This window comes from Sciurus vulgaris, assembly GCF_902686455.1.
Source record: "Sciurus vulgaris genome assembly, chromosome: 2".
Lineage (NCBI taxonomy): Eukaryota > Metazoa > Chordata > Mammalia > Rodentia > Sciuridae > Sciurus > Sciurus vulgaris.
In genome coordinates, this window is record NC_136462.1 from 93,966,980 (window position 1) to 93,988,083 (window position 21,104).

Here is a 21,104-nt window from a genome sequence, read left to right on the forward strand (position 1 = left end):
GTCAACCCGGGGGCGGCGCCGGAGGCGCGGACGCGGCTGTGCCTGGCAGGATCGGGTTTATTTATTGCCTCTGGCCGAGAGCCGGGGCGGCCCGGGGACTGCACAGTTCCCTCCGGCCCTGGCCCTAACCCTTCCCCTCATCTCCCCACCCCTCAATGCCGTCTCCAGCCCAGGCGTCTGCCCTCCCCAAGCCCGGCACCAGACTCTGGGCGGAGCCCTCGGGTGGCTTGGGGTGGGGGAAAATGGAGGCAGAGAGGGTTGGCGTCCCGCGACCTGTTTCAACCCTCACTGGCCCAATAGAAAGAGGGTGGTGAGGGAGGTGGCCACCTCTTTCCTAGGGTTGGAAAGGGGCCGGAGCTGCCAATATTAAACTCCGCATGAGACCAGCAGCTCTGGAGCCCCATTCCTCCAGGGGTTATCCTTTCTCTCCAGGGTTTGCTCCAGTTCCAGACAACCTCTTACCCAAAGGCCCCAGTAGCCTTTCCCCTTTCGAATAAATTAAGGAACCTCCAGCATCTACTAGATCCCAGGGCAAGGGGAAGAAAGGTTTCATGTCCCTGGGAAGAGCCACTGCTTTCATCCAGGTGACAGGGCTGGGTCCAGGTCCATCACAGTGCCCTGGCCTCACATCTACAGAGTCCGGATGGCCACAGGGTAGAGCAGGGACATGTGTTCGGCCCCCTTAATGGGCAGCTTGCGGCTGGCATAGTGATGCACGATTTCAGGGACACTGCTGAAGGGTGGGCTGTTCTGGCCCAGCACATACTTGTGTTCCTTGGTCCGGGAGAGCTTCATGTGCATGAAGCCCTGACTGCTCCTGGGAAGAGGAAGACACCCTGGTGAGTGGGGGCTCTCCTCAGTCCCCACCCAGCCATCCAATAACCCTTCCCACTCCCACAGCAAGCCAGCTGAAGGTGGGAGATGAACAGGATGGTAGTCATTCTAGAAGGCAGGAATGTGGATCCAGGGTTTCTCGCTGGTGTGGTAAGCAGCATTAGGCACTGGATGGTGGTAAGGACACTGGGTGTGCCAACACTGTGTATAAAGTGAGTGTACAGCAGGGTGTGTGCAGGTGCAAAGTGGAGTGACCAGTAACCCCAGCCCTGGAATCCAAGCACCCCTGCCCTTTAGACTTTAGGACCAGGGTCACTTTAGCCTCATCCTTCCTGAGCTACATGTAGGACACTTGTGGGGGCTCCTGATGATTCATGTGGAGCCACAGATGCCCTTGGCAGGAGGGTGGGTGGATAGATGTGATAACCAAATCTTGGTTGGAGCTCTCCCTTGCAAAGACTGGGGGAGGGAGCAAGCTGATCTGGAAGTCCCCCCAAAATGTGGAAATGCTCAGCTGCCTCCTCCTGGGGACATCCCTTCCCCCTCTGGCTATCTGGGCCTTAGGCCAAGCCCTCAACTCATCCATCTAGCCCTTGCGCCTGAAATGACATCACCTCGTGGCTGCAGCTCTGTTCCCTTTCTTAGAGAGGAGGGGCTCCATCGCCTCTCCCACCTCCCTGCATCACCCTGGAAACCAGCATTAGTGCTGGCCCTACCCTCTAGACAGGGATGACACTGTCCAGAACTCTAGCCAGCTGTACATGTCCAGGTGGGCACTCTGAGTTTCAGAGAGAGGGGATGGCAAAACCACACCAGCAAAAATGTTTGTTCAAACTACCACAGGCTTGGTCTGCTAGGCTCCAGGTCTGAAACTCACCCACAGGCAATGGAATGTTTGAATGGAATTGTCTGAAGCTTGACTTGGCTGCTTCTGCCTACTTAAAGACCACTTGGGAAAAAGGACAGAGCTAAGAGACCAGTGTAGGAAGCACAGTCATTGAGGGGTTGTGACCTCCATTCCTGAGGCCATCTTGAGGAGGGGACTGAAAAGCATATCACTTGCCTCCTCTGCCTGGACCCTTTTCACTAGGCCCACAAGTGAGCAATCAGGGAGAATGGGGAGACTGCAGAGAGGAAAGGGATGGAGAAAAATGGGCCCCTAGCTGCATCCCTGCCTCCCAGCAGCGTACAGTACCTGAAGCCTTAGAAGCCTAGCAGCCTGCTGGGAGAAGGATGGGGGCCTCAGGGTGTGTCAGGGTATGAGGTCATCTGTGGAACTGAGATAATGCCTGGGGTTGACAGTGACTGCACAGGCCCTGGAAGGAAGGAGCCAAGGTCCTGAGGCTAGTACAGCCCCTGTGAGCAGTGGAGAGGAAAGGCAGGGAGCAGTCACTCTCTCCTGGGTGCTCCATGCCAAGACCCAGGTCTTCCCTCACCTTCTCCCAGTTTGGAAACGACCCCTTCTCCCAGTCTACTTGGGGGCCTCTCCCCAAAACTGTACATTATATTTTCTCCTCAAGGGACTGATATGCCAAGAAGGGCAACAAGTGGCCAGAGATCCCAGCTCCACCTGCATAATGGACCTCACTGCGAGAGGGGTGACTATGCTTTTCAACCTTCCGGGACAAGTCCCAAGAGTCCATTAGGACACAGCAAGGCCCTTGCCAGATCCTTGGGGATGAGGGTGGGGTGGGGCCAGCTGAGCCACAGGACCAAGGCTTTTTGAGGAAGCTGTTTAATTACCAGTGAAAGCCCTTCCATTAGGGAGAAAAGAGAAACCATAATTGTATTTCAGAGAAACCATTTATATGCAAACGAGGCTCTGGCAGACAGATGCTGGGGAGGCCTGACCAGCCAGGGCTGGAGCAGGAGTCCAGGAGGGGCTCCCCTTTTCACTCCCCAGTAGTAAAAGGCAGCCCTCCATTCCTGGTTTAGCCCTACTCCTTAGTTCCCCCCCAGGGAGCCAGACACTGGACAGTACCAGACTCCAGGCATTTGGCACTTGATGAGGGGTGGAGCCAGTCATCCCAACTGTGTTCTTAAGAGTCAGACACAGCTGGGTTCAAATTCCAATGTGGGGACTTTATTTGTATTTATTTATTTTTTATTTTATTTTGAGACATGGTCTATGTTGCCTTGAACCCCGGGGCTGAGGTGATCCTCCTGCCTCAAGTCTCCCTCCTGAGTAGATGGGTCTATAGGTGGGCACAACCATGCCCTGTTAGGGACCTTGACCAAGTCACAAACCTCTTGAATGTGTATAAAGGAGATCTATCTGGCAGGATGGTAGTTGGTTTGGAGATGGTATACATGCTGCTTGGGTATGCTCCATTAATTTTAACTATAATTTTTAAAGTAATATACCCACCTAAAATTATATAAATCAAAATTTTGACAAATGAATTTTTCCAAAGTGCTCCTTTGGTTTTGTAATCTGCAAACCCCTAGAATATGAAAGCTGGAAGAAATCTAAGAGTGTTCTAAAAGATTTGCAAATGGAGAAACCAAGGCCAGAGAGGTTAAGGAGTTTGTCTAAGGTCACACAGTTTTATCAAACTCAAGAAGAGAACTCAAGTTACCTAACCATGGTTTGGTACTTTTTCCACAATCTTTTAGTAAAGTTGAATAATCATCCCCTAAAGGTATCAGGTTCAGTAATCCCACATTTCCACAGATTGGATTTGCTTAAATAAGGGGGGGACGTATGTACCTGTATCTAATGCCCTCAGAGAATGCAGTACAAAGTGGTGTAGGTAGGTGTCTGCTGGTAAAGTGGGGAAGTAAAATGGTTGCCTCAGGTGGTCTGCAGAGCTCCTGGTCACCAAAAGGCAGACTGGCTGGTCCCCCAGGGAACCTAGAAGGCTGAGGCTGGACTGTGCATATTTGTTCCTAGGGAGCAGGGCTAACAGAAAGGGAGGGCCCAGCCTCTGCCACCTCTTCCAGGACTCTGCTCCAAACATATACTTCCTCAGAGTAAACAGGAGTAGCTCTGTGTCTACTGCCCTGTCCTCCTCCCAAGTCCAAGCCTCCCATCTTATCCTTTAGACTCCCTCAGCCAAAGCTCCTCTATCTCCTTGTCTGCACTTCTGGAACATCTTGTACTTCCATTAACAATGGTGATGGTGATAATTTATTGAGCACCATGCTAAGTGCATCTCATATATTATTTCATTCAATCCTTCCCTATGGTGAATATTACCATTCCATTTTATTATAAGGCAACTGAGGCCTACAGAGGATAAGGGGGCCCCAGATCACACAGCTAGTGAGTGACAGAATCCTTCTCAATTGGATGCTGCAGCTTGTTGGTTTCCTCCTACAGAGCAGGGGCTGTCTCTCAGATATGTCAGGACGCCTGGCACGGAGTCAGCAGTTTTTCATTGGGGATGGGAACCTCCCCAGCTTGGCCCGGCATGGGGAGAATACTGGAGTCCCCTCCTGCCCTACTGGTTGTGCCCCCACCTGCAGCCTCCCCAACTCACTTGAGGGAGAGAGAGAAGTCATTCTTGCTGGTCTCACTGTTGCGCACCAGGTAGCTGGCCTCTTTGCACAGCCGGAGCAGGTTCTCGGCGTCTGTTCGGCTGATGGCCCCATGGTACCAGCTGAGGATGAGAGAGAGGAAGGGGGGCATCCCTGCTGGGTCCCTCGCTGTCCAGGCCCACCCATTGTGGGTGTCCCCTGCAGGGAAGCCAGTGCCAGGAAGGGAGGAGAGGCGAGGGAGTTCCCAGCTGGACACAGACACTCACACCTGGTTTTCCAGAGGCAGTGCTGGGTCTGTCCACTCCCCCAGGGGGCTGCTGGGCTCTGGGCCTAGAGGCTTGGCTGACTTAGGGTTCCCTGCAGAGAGTCGGGGAGGTAGCCGCCCTTTCTCCTCCCGGACAGGTGACAGGCAGCTCTTCTCTGGTCCTTCAAACTGGGCTGTAGGGAACACAGGGATCATGGCCTCCGAAGACCCCAGATGTAGTGCCCTACTGAATAGCCAGTACCCTGCCCCATTTCCCCCACCCCTCTAAGGGACCAAGTGCATGTTCTGGAAGGGTGGTACACACTCACAGTCCTGACCAGTTTTAGGGACATCATCCTGGGCCCATTCTGGGTGGGTGGAGGAAGGGCGTAGCCTCTAGAGCCACGTGGGGATGTGACAGAGGGGAGTAACACCAGAAACCACTCGCTTCTCCCTCAGGAGCCACTGACTGCCTTCCCCTCTTCCATCCCCCTCAGGGTGGCTTCAGCGCTGATAATATTGTTTCTTTCTTCTCCTCAGAGTTCATTACCGTTCTCCAAATCACCCTGCCAAGCCATTCTGTAGAAATGACTTATCGATCTGAGAACAATTATCCGATTCCCCTTGGTGCCATCCTGACAGGCTAATCCTGCCCAAAGCCACCAGACAGCCTGCCCTCCCCGCCCCAAGGTCGCTGCCCACTGGCTCCCCTCCCCCATCCATGGAGACCCAGGGAGGTGACTCTGCAGCCTGACAGCTGAGCCTACACAGGAGAGGGCCCACCCTAGTGGGTAACATGGCTACAGGAACACATGCACCTCCATTTACAAAAGACCTACAACTCTCAGGCACAAAGGTACAAACAGGTGCTCACGCCTGTGCTCACACACATTATGTCCATACCCACTTTTGGGTGCCCATTCCGGACAAAATGAAACACAAAAGATGAATTCAGTGCCTTCTTTCCCCATATTTAGGCTCTTTCTCCTTGTAGCATTTTCAAGCCTTTCCTGTCCTCAGTCACCAGGTGCAAGGAACAGCTCCTCTGCTTGATTTATTCAGTTAGAGCTTCCTGTGCCAGCACCTCCCCAGGCCTCTGAAGGGTCTGCACTGTCAGGCAAAGCTCTAACCAAAGAAGCTGACTAAGAAAAGTGGATTTTTGTGGCACAGTTGGAAACTTATTAGAAAGGGGTCTCCCTAAGGAGACACTTCGCCACAGATCCCTGAGGGAGGAGGGAGGAATGTGCATTTTATCTCTTCCCTCTCCCTCCAGGGCAAGAGGGATTCTTCCTGGGTTCTCCACACCCTGCCCCACTTCTCAGCTCCTCCAACCCAAACCCACAGGGTCTGAGAGGTGAGGACATGTCACCCTGACCAGAAGCCCCCACAGGACCCACCGCTGCTGTCCTCCAGGCTGGGCTCAGGGTGGGGTGAGGCTGGACCGGAGATGTCCCTGTCCCCGTCAGGCAGGGAGGGGCTGCTGTCCAGCTGTCCCACGGGCGGAGGCCAAGGTAGGTCTTTGATGACCTTTATGTCAACTGGAGCCAGTAGCAGAAGGCAGAAGAGAGACAGACAGTGACAGAGACAGAGACAGAAAGAGGCAGAGATTGAGACCAAAACCCAGAGCTAGGATACAGGACAGCCTAGAAAGGAGAAGGGGGAGAGCAGAGGCAAAGGAGACTTCTGGGGAGGGAAGAGGACTCTCACTCAGGAGCTGGAGAGAACCACCACTGACCACACACGAGGCTGGCCTGGTCAAAGCTAGGAGGCATGATGGCAAGCAGCAGGACATAAGAGTATTTCTTTACCAGCCCCATGGGTCCCATTCATCTGACCTATCATAAGTCTCCACGTCCCAAAGGGACTAGAAGAGGAGAAAAAGTGGGCTTAGGAGCTACCCACACCTCCTGGTACCACACCCTGGCTCCCACAGCCTCCTGGCATTCCCAATCTTGCCTCCCTTCTTCTTTTACCCCCAGCCTGAGAATTCTTGGGCTGTGAGAATGTGACAGCTTTGCCTCAGATTGTCAGAAATACTCAGACTTGGGGGCAGATTTTTTTTGAAATGTAATGCCGCTCCCAACCTCAAGAAAAGTGACGCCACCTTCGGCTGCAGGATTGCTAACGAGGTTTCCTAATGACCAGCATAGATTTTCCCATTAAGCAATCCAAACAGTATTGATTCTCCAAGGAGACTTCTGGAGATAAATGGCCCATCCTCAATGGTGTGCGCTTTACAGGAAGCAAATTAGAAAACTGAGGCTTCCCAGTCTGGCTGCCAGGATGGAGAGGGCAGAGTGGAGGGCTGGGTCCAGCTCCAGGATGAGCCCCCTGTCCAAGGAGGGGTGAGGGGACATGAGAACAAGAATGAAGTCTAATGGCATTTAAGCACTCAAGGATTTAGGAATGAAATCCCTCTCCCTACTCCCAGATCTTGTTCCGCCCACCTTGGACTGCCAACCTGCACTTTTCCATGGTAGACTCTGGCTGGGAACAGACAGTGGTATGGTTAGGACAGGAGAAACCTGATCTTCATTCAGCAATCAGGGGATTTCTCAGAGACTTCCTCTGCAGCTCAGAAATCCCCCTGGGGCTGGGAGATACAGTCCTAGAATTCAGGTCAAGCCCACAGCTATTTCATTGTTTGAAGTATTAAATGCCCTCTTTTGTTAAATGTATTTAACATACCCCACAAGCTTCATAATTTTGTATTGGAACTTCTTTATTTTTAAGTATACCCAGTCCCTAAAAGATGGCCTTGGCCTCTGAGAGATGGTGATGCAGCGAAATTATGCCTTCTTCCTTTCCCCGTTCCAGTCCCTGACCCTGTGCTCAGTGTGTGTCTACACTGCCCAAGTCCCCATCTTTGGTACAGAACTCTCTTTCTCTGCCCTGAAGACCCACTCCTTTACCTCCCTGGGTTCCTGGTATCTACTACTTTCATTCTCCTGAGCCTGAGAAGCTGCTCAAAAACCCTAGCAGAACGGCCTTCCCATTAAGACTTACCTGCAAAGGCTTTGGAAATCCGCTCCTTCTTCCACTCCCAGGGCTGGTCATACTCCTCTGGGGGCCTCTCATCATCCTCAGGCAGGCGGGACTCCCGGGGCCAAGTGGCTCCCTCACCTTCTGGGGTGACCCCCTCCTCCTCTGGCTCATAGGGTGTGTCATACAGAGGCAAGGGCTGAGTTGCCGTCTCCTTGGAGCCCCGGATCTCTGCCAGGGCAAGGAGGGGAGAGATGCGAGCTCAGCCTAGTGACCAGGGCACCTCCTCCAGCAATGCTCCTCACCACGAGCCAGGTCTCTTTCTGGGGGAACTCAGGAGTCACACAGCCTGGGCCCTCATCCTCAAAACACCTCTGGAATGCATGAGGCCTTGGGCTAAACCCTAGCACCTAGAAAAAAGTTGGGGAACCCCCCAAACCAAACAGTTTGCTCTACAAGCACTGGGTCCAAGAGAGGCAGAGGCACATAGGTATCAGACTGAAAGACATAAAAAGGATCCCATGACAGCCAGTGAGACTGGGCAGATGAAGTTGACATATTTAGGAAACTGAGTCATGGTCCTCCCCAGCCCACCTTCTCCTCATTGCCCAGCTCCATTCATTTTCTCCTGTTCCAAGTGACATCATTTCACAAAAATCAGGAAATGCTTCTTTGTTACTCAGGCACTGCTGACCACCCCTACTGTGAAACTTTCCTCTTTGATAAATCAATTTCATGGATTGTTTTTTTCTCTAATCGCCCCCACTTGGACTCTCTTCCTGGATCCTCTCTTGGCCTCTATTTTCCAAGATCAAGTCTTATTCATTTCACCCAATCCTAACTTTTGAACTACTTGTCCCAAGGCACCCACTGCATCTGTATTCTAGTCATATTCCCATGGCCAGAAAGATGTTTCACTTTGATGTCATATCATTTCAAATTCACCACCTTCCCCCAAACTGGTGATTCTCTTTTCAGGATCACTGACCCCACTAAAAATCTGATTTTAAAAGCTATGAAGCTACTATCAAAAAATATATGCACTCAAATTTTTACATATATTCCAGGGCATTAATGGTCCATACCCCTCTGACCTCAACAAGGTATCCATCTTTCACTTTATCCATTTCTGTCCTCCTTAAACCTGACCCTGCTTCATTATCTAAATCCCATCAGTTCATTGCCGATACCTGATGACTTTCACCCCCATCTTTCCATATCTAGATTACTGCCAAGGTGAATCTCCACTTCACAGGCTTGTGTTTTCAGGGTTCCTGGGAACAATATTCCTGGGACAACACTCCAAAGGTTCTCTCCTCCTCACCTACCTCTCCTGAGGGAGAGCAGTTTATCTGATTGGCCAGCAAATGCTCATTCTCTTACTCAGATCTGCCTTCTGCTTCTTTCTCCTTGCAGTGAGTGGCCTGCCCCCCTATAGAGGCCTATGGCTGCCCTGTGTTGCCCAAGCCTGAGTGGGCAAGTTTAATTCTGTGGCAGAGTATTAAGAAGCCCATTGTGATGACACAGGTAGGTAATGTTCTCCAATCAACTTTATCTGTAGTAGACATTTTAATCTCCATCTGTTTCCTTAATCTTACTCCTCAGTTATTAGTTATTCCTAAGCCCAGAAAAGGAAGAAAGAGGTCTTAAGTTATTGGCTCCTTAAAACTCCAGGAATTTCCACAACAGTCTGCTAATTCGACTTTCTGATGTCCAGTTCTTCCAGTCCATTCTTCACACCAAGGCCTCAGTAATTCCACTCTACTCCAATGTCTTTTTTTTTTTTTTTGCAGTACTGGGAATTGAACCCAAGTGTTCTATCACTGAGCTATATCCCCAGCCCTTTTTAAAATTTTATTTTTTAGTTTTCATTCTGAGATAGGACTGGCCTCAAATTTGCAATCCTCCTGCCTCAGCCTCCTGAGGTGGTAGAATTATAGGCATACACAACTGCGCCCTGGTTCATCCCATTCCTTTCTTGCTCAAGAATTCATAATGACTCTATTCCCCCTTATGAACCAAATCCAAGAACTTCATTTCAACTTTGAAGTGCTTCACTGTCCCTTTGGTTTCTTATCTTAGTTTCTAGTATGCCCAAGCACTACCAGTATTTATCCCTAAACCAATATTCCTCTCACCCTGGCTTGGGTCTTGGTTTAGACTGACCCACACTTGTTTTTCTCTCTGATCACCCCCATTTGGACTCCCTCTCCAGATTCTCTCTTGGCTTCTGTTCCCCAAAACAAGGTCTTGCTCATTTCTCTCCACCCTAACCCTTTGCCCGGCCTCATGGCACCTATACTACCTATATTTCTAGTCATGTTTCCAATGCCATAAAGATGTTTCACTTTGATATAATATTTTTCAAACTCATTGCCCTTCTCAAAGCTAGTGATTCTCTTTTTTGAATTCTTTTATATTCCTTTTTTGGATCCTTGACCTCCCACCGCTATCTCGCTGGCCCTTCCTATCTCAAATGCTTCTATCTGAACTTTGGTTGCATGGCCTCCTCTATGGCCTCAGGTTTCACAAGTTATAGCTCCTCTTCCAAAAAGACTACCTTCAAGGTAGTGGCCATACCCTCAAAGATCTGGCAAAGGCTTTCTCCATATTTTCTAGGGACCAAGGAGTCAGTCCTTCGACTTGTGGGTGCTAGAGCATGTTTTACAGAGCCCAGGCTTCAGGGAGCGCCTCCCCTGTTCCCCTGTTACTTACCAGCCATCATCTTTTGGGCCTCATAGGGCTCCATGTAGCCATCATTTTCAGGGATCTTCTCTGGGGCTACTGAAGATCCTGCAGCACCTTCACCAGTTTCCTGAACATCAAAGGGGTCTGCATAGTCTTCTAGGATTGCCAGCTGTGGGAGAAGGGCAAAGACAGGGGCTTCAGACAACTGAGGCAAATCTGCTTCTCCCTACACTCATCCATTTATGCTAGAGTCCTGGGTAGGCTGCCTCAAACCCAGAGCCCCAGATACCCAAGGGCAGTCTCTGAGCTCAGATAGGGACCAGCTATGGCTTTTCCTTTGCAGGGTCCCCAACTAGGCTACGATGGTGATAATCTTTCTTTTCTGCTGATTTTGTGCCTCTGGGTCATGTCCTAGCCTAAATGGCGAGGATGAGGTTATTGTGCCATGCCTTAGGGTCCAAGCTGGACCAGAACCTACACTAAGTGGTTCAACAGAGAGAATGAATTCAGAGAACTGGTTACAATGGTATTGGAAGAGTTTGAAAAGCAAGCAGGGGATAGTGAGGCAACTCAGAGATTAGCATGTTCCATGCCCACCACTGCACTTCCAGATGCTGAACAAATATAAACAGATGCCAACCCTCAAGGAAGGAAAGCTGAATACTCACTTTGCCACAGTTCTGTAGATGATCCTCACAATGTCCCTGTCATATGGGTAGCATTATCATTATCACTGGAGGCCCAGGGCAGTTAGGGAGCAACATGCCCAAGACCATTCTGCATTAGTGGGGGAACCAGGATTGGAACCCATGCCCTTTGTGCAAAGGGTCACCAACCTGCCATCAGTGGGCAGCTCAGCTGACCTGGAAGAGAGATGGCTTTGGGAAGCCCTGAGGCTCTGCTGAAATTCCCTTGGCTCCTGGAGGACAGGGACAAGAAAGGCCTCACCTTAGCCCTCAGCCCTCTACTTCCCATGCTGCCCCTCTATCCCATACAAGTGGCTCATGGCCACATTTCTGTCCCCATATCCAGTCCAGGCAGAGCAAACCATAAGCCACACGCCCTGCAGAGGTGCCCAAAGTGCTCAGGGCGGGGCACAGCTGAGGACAATAGAGTCTTTCTCCAAGCTAGATATGGGCTTTTCCTGGTGGGCCAGCAGAGGTGGAGACAGCACAGCCCACCCGGGGCTGTCAGCACCCTAAAGGTACCATACCACTGGATTATAGGCGATGACTTAAGGTGATTCTGGGGCCTTTGCTATGAAGAAGGGCCACCCCTACCTTTCCCAAAGCACAGTGTTGTTTAGTTCTGAGCTGGATCAGGGCTGTGGGAGCTAGCTGAGCTGGGAGTCCCTCCAGGTGACCACCCTGGCCTGGACGAGAGGATATTAGAATGGGGACCCCTAACAAGGCAGAAATGGAGAAAGGAAACTCCCAGAGACCCCTATGGCATGCTCCTTCAACCTGATAGCCCCTCTAAAGGATTCTAAAGTTCCCAAAGGCTGCTAACATGTCATCCCCTAAGGTCTTCCACTCTCACCTTGTTCCAGTCAAACCCTTGGCTCCTTCGCCTCCCTTGCATCTCTGCCTGCTTCTGGAATGACCACCATCTCATACCTTCCCCCACAACCCCCCAGATCATCCACCAGCCTGGAGCTCTGTCATTTTTGTCTCTTCAGCTCCAATAAGCACCTGGCACACAGTAAGCACTGGGAAAAATGCTTCTACTCTGTCACCTCCTATTTTCCCTTGGAGCTCTTCACCCCTAGTCCTCTTTCTCTAGAAAGGAGAGACAAGAAATCCACTCCCCCATCACCCGCACCCTGTTGCTTGCTTTTTCCCAGGCCAATGGCACCCACAACCCCACCCCTGACCAAGGGTGCTCTAGAGTCAGTCCGCTGTTAGTGATTCTGCCAGTCAGCACCCAGCCTCACACATCTGTGGCAGCTACTCAACAGTATCTGAATCATCTGACACCTTACAATAGCTCTCTTGCTTTAAGAAAAACCCAAAGTTAAAAGAGATCTAAGATTCCACTTTTCTCTTTGGTTTCTCTCCACCAAACCTGGATCACTCCCTCAAAGCTATGCTCTTTTCTACCTTAATGGTCTTCCTTTCGCCTAGATCACTTTTCTTTCCTTCTGGCCTGACCAACCCTTACTCATTATTTTCTTTCTTTAGAAAACTCTTCCATGCTCACCCAAGCCTGCCTTCCAGCTGCCTCTGTGCTGGGCTATTGTCACACTGTGATAAATGTTTGTTTTATTAGATGTCTTCCTGAAGACTGTGGGCTTCCTGAGGGCAGGGCCCAAGTTTATTGCTAAATACCCAGTGCCTGAAAGCTCTCAGTAATTATCTGTTACATCCGTTCACATAAAACAGGAAGAAGGGACAATGAAACACTTTTCTTTGTTCATTCAGAAGAGAGAGGAAACACAAATCTGGGTGGAGTCATAAAGGAGGACTGAGTCTTTCCAAGTGAAACTGCACCTTTAGTGAGCAGAAGATCCTAGTGCAAGCCCCTTTTACCCCACCACCCCCGCAGAGCCCCTTTACCGTGTCCCTTACCACACATGGTCAGAGTTGCAGTAGCCAGCTTCCTACTAGAGTCCTGGGCTAGTGCCTGGAGCTGTGACCTCTCCCAGGCTGGTGTGGGCCTCCGGAGCGCTAGGCCACAGTGCCTGTGGGCAACCAGGTGGCAGCTCTGCAGGCAGCTCAATGGCTCCTCTGTTCCACTGCTGGCTCCACACCCTGCTCCAGGAAGCCCTGGCCCCCCGCCCTGGGCTGGAGTGCCCAGAAGAGCCACCCACAGGGCTCAGAATGGGAGCAGCAGCAGAGATGCCAGCTGGGAAGGCTGGCAGAATGGGGCACCCACAAGGGCACTTATGAAACCCATCAGAGGCCAGGCTGCTGCCATAGTGTTTCTAGGTCTGTGAGGGTGATCTGCTCAGTGGGGGAACCTACCCCCATAGACTTCTGACACTTGTGACCTACCGCACTTTGTTAGTTTGTTTGTGGCCCCTGGGCCTCCTCTGATGTTCCCACTGCTGTATCCTACATCCAACCAACCCAGGGCCCTTCACACAGAGTACATTCAAGACATAATTACTGGCTGCATAGAAGGCCTCCTTTTCCTCAGGCTCCATCCTCTAGGGTGACACCAACTTCCAGATCCCCATTCACTCTGACCTCTGACTGACCAGTAATGGCTGCACCACTAAGCTCTCAGGAGAACTGGATCAAAGCCTCTGGCTCAAGGGCAGAAGAGAGGAACAGTCAGTCAAGGGTCTTTAGGAAAGGCATACAACACCAGGACTGATATTTAGCTATATCCTCTGGTATAGCCAGAATGTTATAGAAATGCTAAAAGTATTTTCAAACTAGTGGGTAAAGCAGCTCCTATCCAGAGGGCCCCATGTCCCCCTCCCTCCTGCACTCAGCAGGCTGTCTCCAGGACCCTGCTGCTCTTCTGTTCAAATGGGCAATGCCCTTCCCAGAGCAGCTGTCTACTTTGCATCTCTTTCCTGCCCACGCCTCTTCGAGGTAGCCAGCAGGCCCACCATCTGGTTCTGTCTTCTACTCTGCAGTTGGGATGGGAACATGTCCCTACCCATGGGGGTCCAGGGGATACAAATCCAAGGCAGAGCAAGGAGCACATGTTTCAAGATGTTGGCTTTGTACAGTCCCCAAACTACCTGCTCTGCATTTCTTCCATTTTTTTAGTTTACATTTAATATCTGGAAACCTATCTTTTTCAGCTGTTGAATAAGCATGGCAATAGTACTTATCTCAGAGAGAAGAGAAGAGGGAAATAAATTTGTAACAGTTCATAGTCCACAGGCTGGCAGAAGGTGAGCTCTGATGATCATCTTTTACATTCAGGTATTAAGGCCTCACAATTTAGGTGCTTGTCCAGGGTACATAGCTTGTCAGCAGTAGAGACAAGACTGTAACCCAGGTCTCCTCTCAGTGCCTCGTCACAGATTTTCTAAAACTTTGAAAAATGCAACATCTTCTCTGCTTGTAGATTTAAATTTAAATTTAGAATTTAGGGGCTGGGGATACTGCTCAGAAGTAAAGTACTTCCTAACATTGCAAGGCTGCAGGTTCAATCCCCAGCACAGAAAAAAACAGAACAAAAACCAAAAACCTTTACCTCTGAGAAGTTCTGCCACAAAGAAATCAATACAATTTTTGTTTAATTTAGTATTTCCCCTAAATATTTAACCACGGAAACTCTTCCTTACTGAAAACCTATAACCAATCTATTTGATTACTTTTCCCAAGATCAAACTTTTTGTAGCTGATATTCCTACTTCTTGGAATGCCCACTCCTATTTTATCTCTCTGGGAAACTCCTTCAATATGAAAAAGATTTGTTATTTTCCTTTTCTAATTATAAGAGCAATGCCATGCTTACAAGACATTCAAACATCACAGACATGACTAATGCCACCAACTCTTTTAAGACCCTTGGGACCATCTCAGGCTTGGTGATCTCCAGGATTCAGGATATGGTGAATTCATCACAGAAAATGCCCCTCATTCCTTCTCTAAGGATCCTTCTCCTCTTGCTCATTAGCAAATGCTTCATGAACACCCCTTCTCTGTGACATAGCTCATGGTCAGTGCTGAGGGCCTAGGCATGATGCTTAGCTTGGAGTCAGTTCACTTGGCTGTGAAGCCTCGTTTTCTACCTGCTAGCTGAGAAATCATACATTCAACATTCCTTTGGTTCAGTTCCTCTATATATAACCCAGGGAGAGTAACAGAATCTTCTTTACTGGGTTGTTTAACCACTAAGTCACATGCCCAACCCTTTTTTTATTTTGAGACAGGGTCTTGCTAAGTTGCTTATAGCCTCACTAAACTGCTGAGACTAGCTTTGAACTTGTGATCCTCCTGCCTCAGCCTCCCAAGCCACTGGGATTATAGGTATGCCAAAGTGCCCTGCCTTACAGGGTTGTTGGAAGAATCAGTCTAACATACATCAGCTGCTTCAAAATGGTACAACACAAGGTCAGTGCTCAGTAAATGTCAGTGACTATATCATTAAAGAGTAAAGACCATATTTTGGGATCCTCTAGGAGCTCATGCTGACAGACACAAAACAAGCTCCAAGAGACTGAAGTGCTTCAAGGTGCTCTAAGTCCACAGCATGCAGGATTTGGGACCCACCTTTGCTCTCACATAATATCTTGCTGGTTCTGGGGAGAGGACAACTGGAGAACGCAGTAGGTATCCCTCCAAGTCATGGACCCTAGCCAGGACTTGCTCAGACCAGACAGCAATGGCCATCCATGGTCCTGAGGGTCCCAGCTGTTCCTAGCTCCCAACAGGCAGAGTGCCAGGGCTGAGGCATGACTGAGTCACTTATTGGCCAAGTGAACCAGTATAGATGTCTTCCAGACAGAATAAGTGCCAAAGTGTGATGCAGTGGTACTGGGTAGAGTGGAAGGGCCAGATACAATCCCTCAAGTGTCCACAGGTCTCAGTCATCCTTAAAGCACCAATAGTAGCAGAGATGGCCAGCCCAGGCTATAGAGGGCTGTCTAACCAGTTCTCAAAGGTCCCTCTACCGGGACCCCTATGTTTCCTCCCTCCCCTTCCCACAACTTTCTTCCTTCCTCTATTTCAATCACAGAATACATGCAAGATAAATAGAGCACACATCTAGACTATGTGGAGGCCATAAGGCGGCAAATGAAAGCAAACTACAAAAAGGCAACGACCAAGTCTTCTAGGTATCCCTTTAAGCGCCTAGGCCAGTGTTACCTAATGACATGTATACCCAATGAACACTGGATAAGGGATGGTTCTATACTCTAGTCACCCTCCTAACCTAGGGCAGGACTTCAGACACTCCAATGGCCTCTCTCATTTTTCTTTTCCTACCTGTCTGCTCACTTCTTTCCAAACTGGGGCCCTGAGGATCTAAGTCCATGTAGATATCATTTATAAGGTATATCTGTTTTTAAAAGTTCTTAAGACTGTATTTTGGGGGCTATAAACCCCTAATCTGATTGCTGTCTTTCCCCAGAAAAATGGGAGCTACTTACACAGTTTCTGGAGTGTCATGATCCCTAGGACCTTTGCCATGAGCTAAGAATAAGAGCCCTTGTTTCAATATGGGGTTGCATGACAATCTTATTGTCATGTCACTCCCTGTCCCCCAACCCATTTATCTTTGCAAGACAGAGGCAAGGGACACACTATGCAGATGGTCATAGGCAGCTCAGAGCTTCAATCATTCCATATCCACCCCCTTTCCTAATTAGACCATGTTTTTCCTACTGAAGTTCAGAGAAAAGTGAGCAAGTCAAAAGAAGGCCCAGCTTTCTGGCCCCTCTACCACAGTACCTCCTGGAGGCAGGACAAGGGCCCAGCTCCAGAGGGAAAGTACTTCCTGTGGCCAGATGGCAAGCCCTGCTTGCCCCTTGCAGGGTGCCACTCCTGCTGCTCCCACACCTGCCCTGCCAGGCTTGCCCAGATGGTCACCCTTGCACACCTGCCAATTACAGCAGTGGATTTCAGGGTGGGCTGGGAGCCATAACCCTGCATGGGAAGAAGGCTAATGGTCCTGAGCTCCCTGGATTTCTCAAGGTCCTGTCCAGGTCCCTGTTCTCTCCTGCTCCCACATGCACAAGGCTCCTTTACCCTCAGTCTCATCACAGAAGTACCTCCACTCACTTCATCAAACCTCATGACCAACCCCTCTCAGAGTGTTGATCCCTCCCATCCTCCAGCAGTAACCACTGGACTTCAAGAGAAGGACAGAAGCAGGCCAGTCCAAGGCACATCCAGGTCCCCAGTCCCTATCTCACCTAAGGATAAGACCTCAAAGCAACAAAACAAAGGGCTCTGCAGAACTAAGAGGAGGGAGAAAGCAGCCACACACCACAGAAACACTAGCTCATTAGGGGCAGGGGTGGCTCACTAAACAGGGGAAACAACTTGTGTAAGATCTGCAGGTCATGTGTCACTCAATAGGCCTAAGGGTTGCTTAGACAGCTGGGGTTAGTCCTTGTTTGGGTTCTTCCTAGGGAAAAATTCTGGAATCCCCCAAACTCTTCTTCTTAAAGTGGTGGGAATTCCTAGGGCAGGGCCCACTGAGGCTGTGTCCTTGCCCTTGGGACAGTTCAGATGGCATCCTGGGTCCTTTTCATCACACCCACTAAAGAAACAACAGATTGTGTGTGGCTCCTGGGAGAGCCTGCTGGATTTCATTCCTGTTCCTGTGGTTGACAAAATAGTTAGACATCACTTGGCGCCCCCAGTTCTGAACAACCCACAGATCACAGAGCTGACCCAAGCAGAGAAATGAAGAAACCATGGGTCTGTTTGCATGGCTGAATGGGTGCAGTCCCTTACTTAGGGATTTGTAGGAAAATGTGCAAGGGTTGCTACTAGGGAGACCCTGACCCTCCGGTCACCCTGGTAGTGTATACTTACCATTCAGGACATATTTATGCAATCCTCTTTATGCCAAGCATTGTGTCAGACAGATCTACAGATATTAGGAGAACATAGTCCTTGTCCTGGAGGAACCACAGCTTGGTGGGCAGCCTGTTAGGCCATTCTAAGCCACTGCAGAGAGGAGAAGGGCTAAGGAGAGCTTAGGCCCACATGCCAACAGGCAGTGCTCAGAGAGGAGGAGACTGACTGATCCGTGGTAAAAATAAGGCCTAGTACTCTGGTCTGCCTCACTGCCACCATCACATCACACAACGGCAGGGACAATTAGGAAGGAAACAGCACAGCCTGGGAAAAGTGCCCTTAAATCTTCCTCTGCAGACTAAGGATCCTGGCCCATGATTGGCAGCCATGCCCCATGGCAGGAACTACAGAAAAAATTATTCACATTCTTGAGGCTTCTGTTCTGACCCTGACACATCTCTCTCATCCAGGAAATCAGGCAGAAAGGCGCTTTCTCGGCTGAAAGTCTCAATCCTGGAGCCAGTGGATTTAGACAACAACTTTGCTCTCCAATCAAATAAAAATAAAAATGTTCTCCTCTGCTGAGAAGAGGGGACCAAGCCCCAGGACTGAGTTCCTAGGGTGGAACAAAGAAGGAAAAGAGGGCCAGGGTGGCACACAGAGTCATCCTCCTAGAATTTAGGGCTACAGAGACCTGGGCATGGCTTTCAACTGTTCCCCTGCCAGGGAGGGCTAAGGCCAACTGTGACTGGGCAAAAGGGCTCTAAGACACTGTAGATGTTCTGGGGAACAGTGGCTGCCCTGCTCTCTTTCCTACCCTAGTGCCTGCAGATCCATAAAACCTCTCTAGTCTCTCTCAGAATGACTTGGATCGAAGGAGGGCAAGAGAAGAGAAAGCATGGACTCAGTTATTTGGCCCCATCTGGGCAACAGGTCCTGAGGAGGGGCTGCCCTTGTGTAACAAGGGAAGGAGTGGGACTGGATCCCAGTGGTCAGCATTATTGGCAAAAGATGCACAGTACCCATCCTGGCCTCCAGAGAACGCAGTCCATTCAGTTCCAATCCCACTGGGTAAGGCAAAGGGTAACTCTTACTATGTCCTCAAGGAGAAACCCCAGCCTTCCCCTCTGGTCTGGGTTTTCATCACCTGCAAGGATGCTTGGACTCTAGCGGGAGGAAGGAGAGAAGAAGGAAGCAGAGGAGAAGGAGAAGCAGGAGGAGAAAGCTTTGTACAGATTTTGCCCAGGGGAAGGGTCAGAGATCAAAGGGCAGTGGGCTTCTACTCCGAAGGGCAGAAAAGCCATAAACCAGCAAGCAGGGAGGTGTGCTTCTCAATTCCCTTTAGGAAAAATGCTCAAGGATCAGGCTTCCTGGGGGCTGCGAAACCGAGTAGAACCCAAGAGGGGGAGGGTCACTAGTCCTGAGGTCGCATCACGGCATAGGGGCAGAGTTCGGGGCTCCCATCTCGGATTAGCTGGTCGAGAATCTGAACAAAGGTGGGTTAAGACTCAGAGCCCCAGGGTCAGGGACTAAGCTTGTGTCCGCCAGGAGCCGTGACAGCGAGAGACCTGGCCAGGCCACCTTTGTCCCTCTCACAACCTCCAGACCTCCAACCACTCCCCTCCTGGCCACCCACTCCCGGCGCGGCACTCACCCTATCGCTGCTGCATTGGGGTCCAGAGATCCGCTCATCGGGAGGGGGAGCTGGGGGCCCAGGGGTCTCGACCCGAATAAGGCGGTGCGGGGGCGAACCGTGGCGCGGGGGCGGCGTGGGGCCGGGGGCTACGGGGGTGGCGAGGGCTACGGAGCCGGACGATCCCCCGGAGTAGGGGTCTTCGAAGTCGCGCTCTCGCTGCAGCCTGTAGGCGGCCAGGATATCGGGGGGCGGCGCAGGGGGCGCGGCCGGGGAAGGCGCAGGGGGACGGTAGTCGGGCTCTGGGGGCGCCGGCTTGCCCCCACCTCCTCCGCCGCTCCCCCCGCGGAACCCCAGATGCTCCCGGAGCCACTTCGCTACTCCGCCGCTGCCGCCCCCTCCTGGGCCTGCTCCAGCACCGCCAGCGCCCCGGCGGGACCCCCCCGGGCCGCCTCCAGCGCTTCCCTGAGCCCGCGGGCCCGGGCCAGAGCCCGCGGGAGGAGCTCCGCTCAGTAACATGGGGCCAGCCAGACTGAGCAAGGGGAGCGCGGTAGCCTGGCGGGGGGCGGGGGCGGGGGCGGGCGGCAGGCAGCAGGGAGAAGGCGGAGCTGCGCCGGGCGGCGGGAGGGGGCGGGGCTCGTCAGTAACAAGGGAGGGGCGGGGCTCCGCTGTCTAACGGAGTCGACCTCCCTCTGCGCGGGAGGAGGTGGGGAGGGCGGGAACCGGAGGCTGCCGGCTCCTAGCCTGTGTGGAAGCCAGAGAAGTGAAGTGGGCGACCGCAGGGCTGGGGATGCGACTCTTGGACTGAGGGTGAATCCTCCACTTGTCACCACGCGTGACTTGTGGGGCGCGCACCCATACCTATCCGTACCCCTCCTCCTGCTTCCAGCTGGTGCAAGAGACAGAAAGGGTAGCCCCTGGCCCTCGGACCCCTTCTGCTCCTCTTCTTCCTTCCCTCAAGGCCTCGCAATCTGAGAACACCCTTCTAGAAGGGAACATCTAGCGAGGACAAGAGAAGGGGCTGTTCCATAAGATGTATCTATAACTGCTCCCCCACTCCTCGGGAGCCACATGTACCTCCTATCCCATCGCTTGAATTGCATATACCCGAATCAACGTTGTTTTCCAATTCAGGCAGACACACATCACAATCAACTCCTTAGAGAAACACACTTCTTTCGTGTGGTTTCCACATATGCCCTGCTCAACAATCCTCCCACAAACAACCCTCGCTTACGGGCGCACCTGCCCCAAGCAGGCCCACCCAGCCCCTGACGGCAGCATGCGCACTCGCAGAAATCCCTTCAAGCCACATTCTGGGTTTCATTGTCAATCAGATTAGTGACAGAATGGAAACAGACAAGTCAATAAATCAAGTCTAGAAACAGTTCCAATGTTGTCTATCACAAACCCCTTATCCTCTCGAGACTCCGATGTTCAAGTGCTAGGCATTTTTATCTTAGGAATAAAGGCAATTTCTCATCAGAAGTGTTGTGCCCTGAAGCCAACACCAATATTTGCCTTCGGAAGATTATCTGCCTCATCTTACCATAACCCACGCTTTGTACTCTTTCAGTGTCTTTCCTCTCTTAGGCTCATATCTGCCTTTTTGATGGAGCAAAGAACCAGGTGAGGTCCCAAAGGGAAGGAATTCGAAGCTGGGGGAGAAGGATGTGAGAGGAAAACTGCAAATCTCCTAGGATTCCTTGGGCTACAGTTCTCAAAATATTTGTCAAATTCTAGGGCATGTTGTGTATATATGCTTCTCAATCTTTAATGTGAACACGAGTCTCCTGGGGATCTTGTT

At 51.1% G+C, this 21,104-nt stretch overlaps 1 protein-coding gene across 4 annotated transcripts; it reads right to left on the minus strand.

The window, feature by feature from the left end:
- Positions 1 to 39: 39 nt before the first annotated feature.
- Positions 40 to 19,859, minus strand: SHF (Src homology 2 domain containing F). Of its 4 annotated transcripts, none has more exons than XM_079126773.1 (7): positions 19,319 to 19,855; positions 10,256 to 10,397; positions 7,565 to 7,771; positions 5,956 to 6,096; positions 4,581 to 4,752; positions 4,317 to 4,436; positions 40 to 817 (listed from the first exon to the last, which is right to left on the minus strand). In XM_079126773.1, exons 1-7 carry the CDS (start codon positions 19,814 to 19,816, stop codon positions 631 to 633), a joined length of 1,467 nt encoding a protein of 488 aa, XP_078982899.1. In that variant the 5' UTR covers positions 19,817 to 19,855; the 3' UTR covers positions 40 to 630. The 4 variants fall into 4 exon arrangements, with proteins under 4 accessions (XP_078982899.1, XP_078982902.1, XP_078982900.1 ...); XM_079126776.1 differs by lacking the exon at positions 19,319 to 19,855 and adding an exon at positions 10,897 to 11,791; XM_079126774.1 differs by lacking the exon at positions 5,956 to 6,096.
- Positions 19,860 to 21,104: the final 1,245 nt, after the last annotated feature.

Coding starts and splice junctions, on each gene's coding strand:
- SHF (XM_079126773.1), bottom strand. CDS start 19,816: ATGTTACTGAGCGGAGCTCCTCCCGCGGGCTCTGGCCCGGGCCCGCGG. Junction 7,772..10,255: donor GGCCCAAAAGATGATGGCTG/GTAAGTAACAGG, acceptor TTGCCCTGGCAG/AGATCCGGGGCTCCAAGGAG. Junction 6,097..7,564: donor GATTTCCAAAGCCTTTGCAG/GTAAGTCTTAAT, acceptor TACTGGCTCCAG/TTGACATAAAGGTCATCAAA.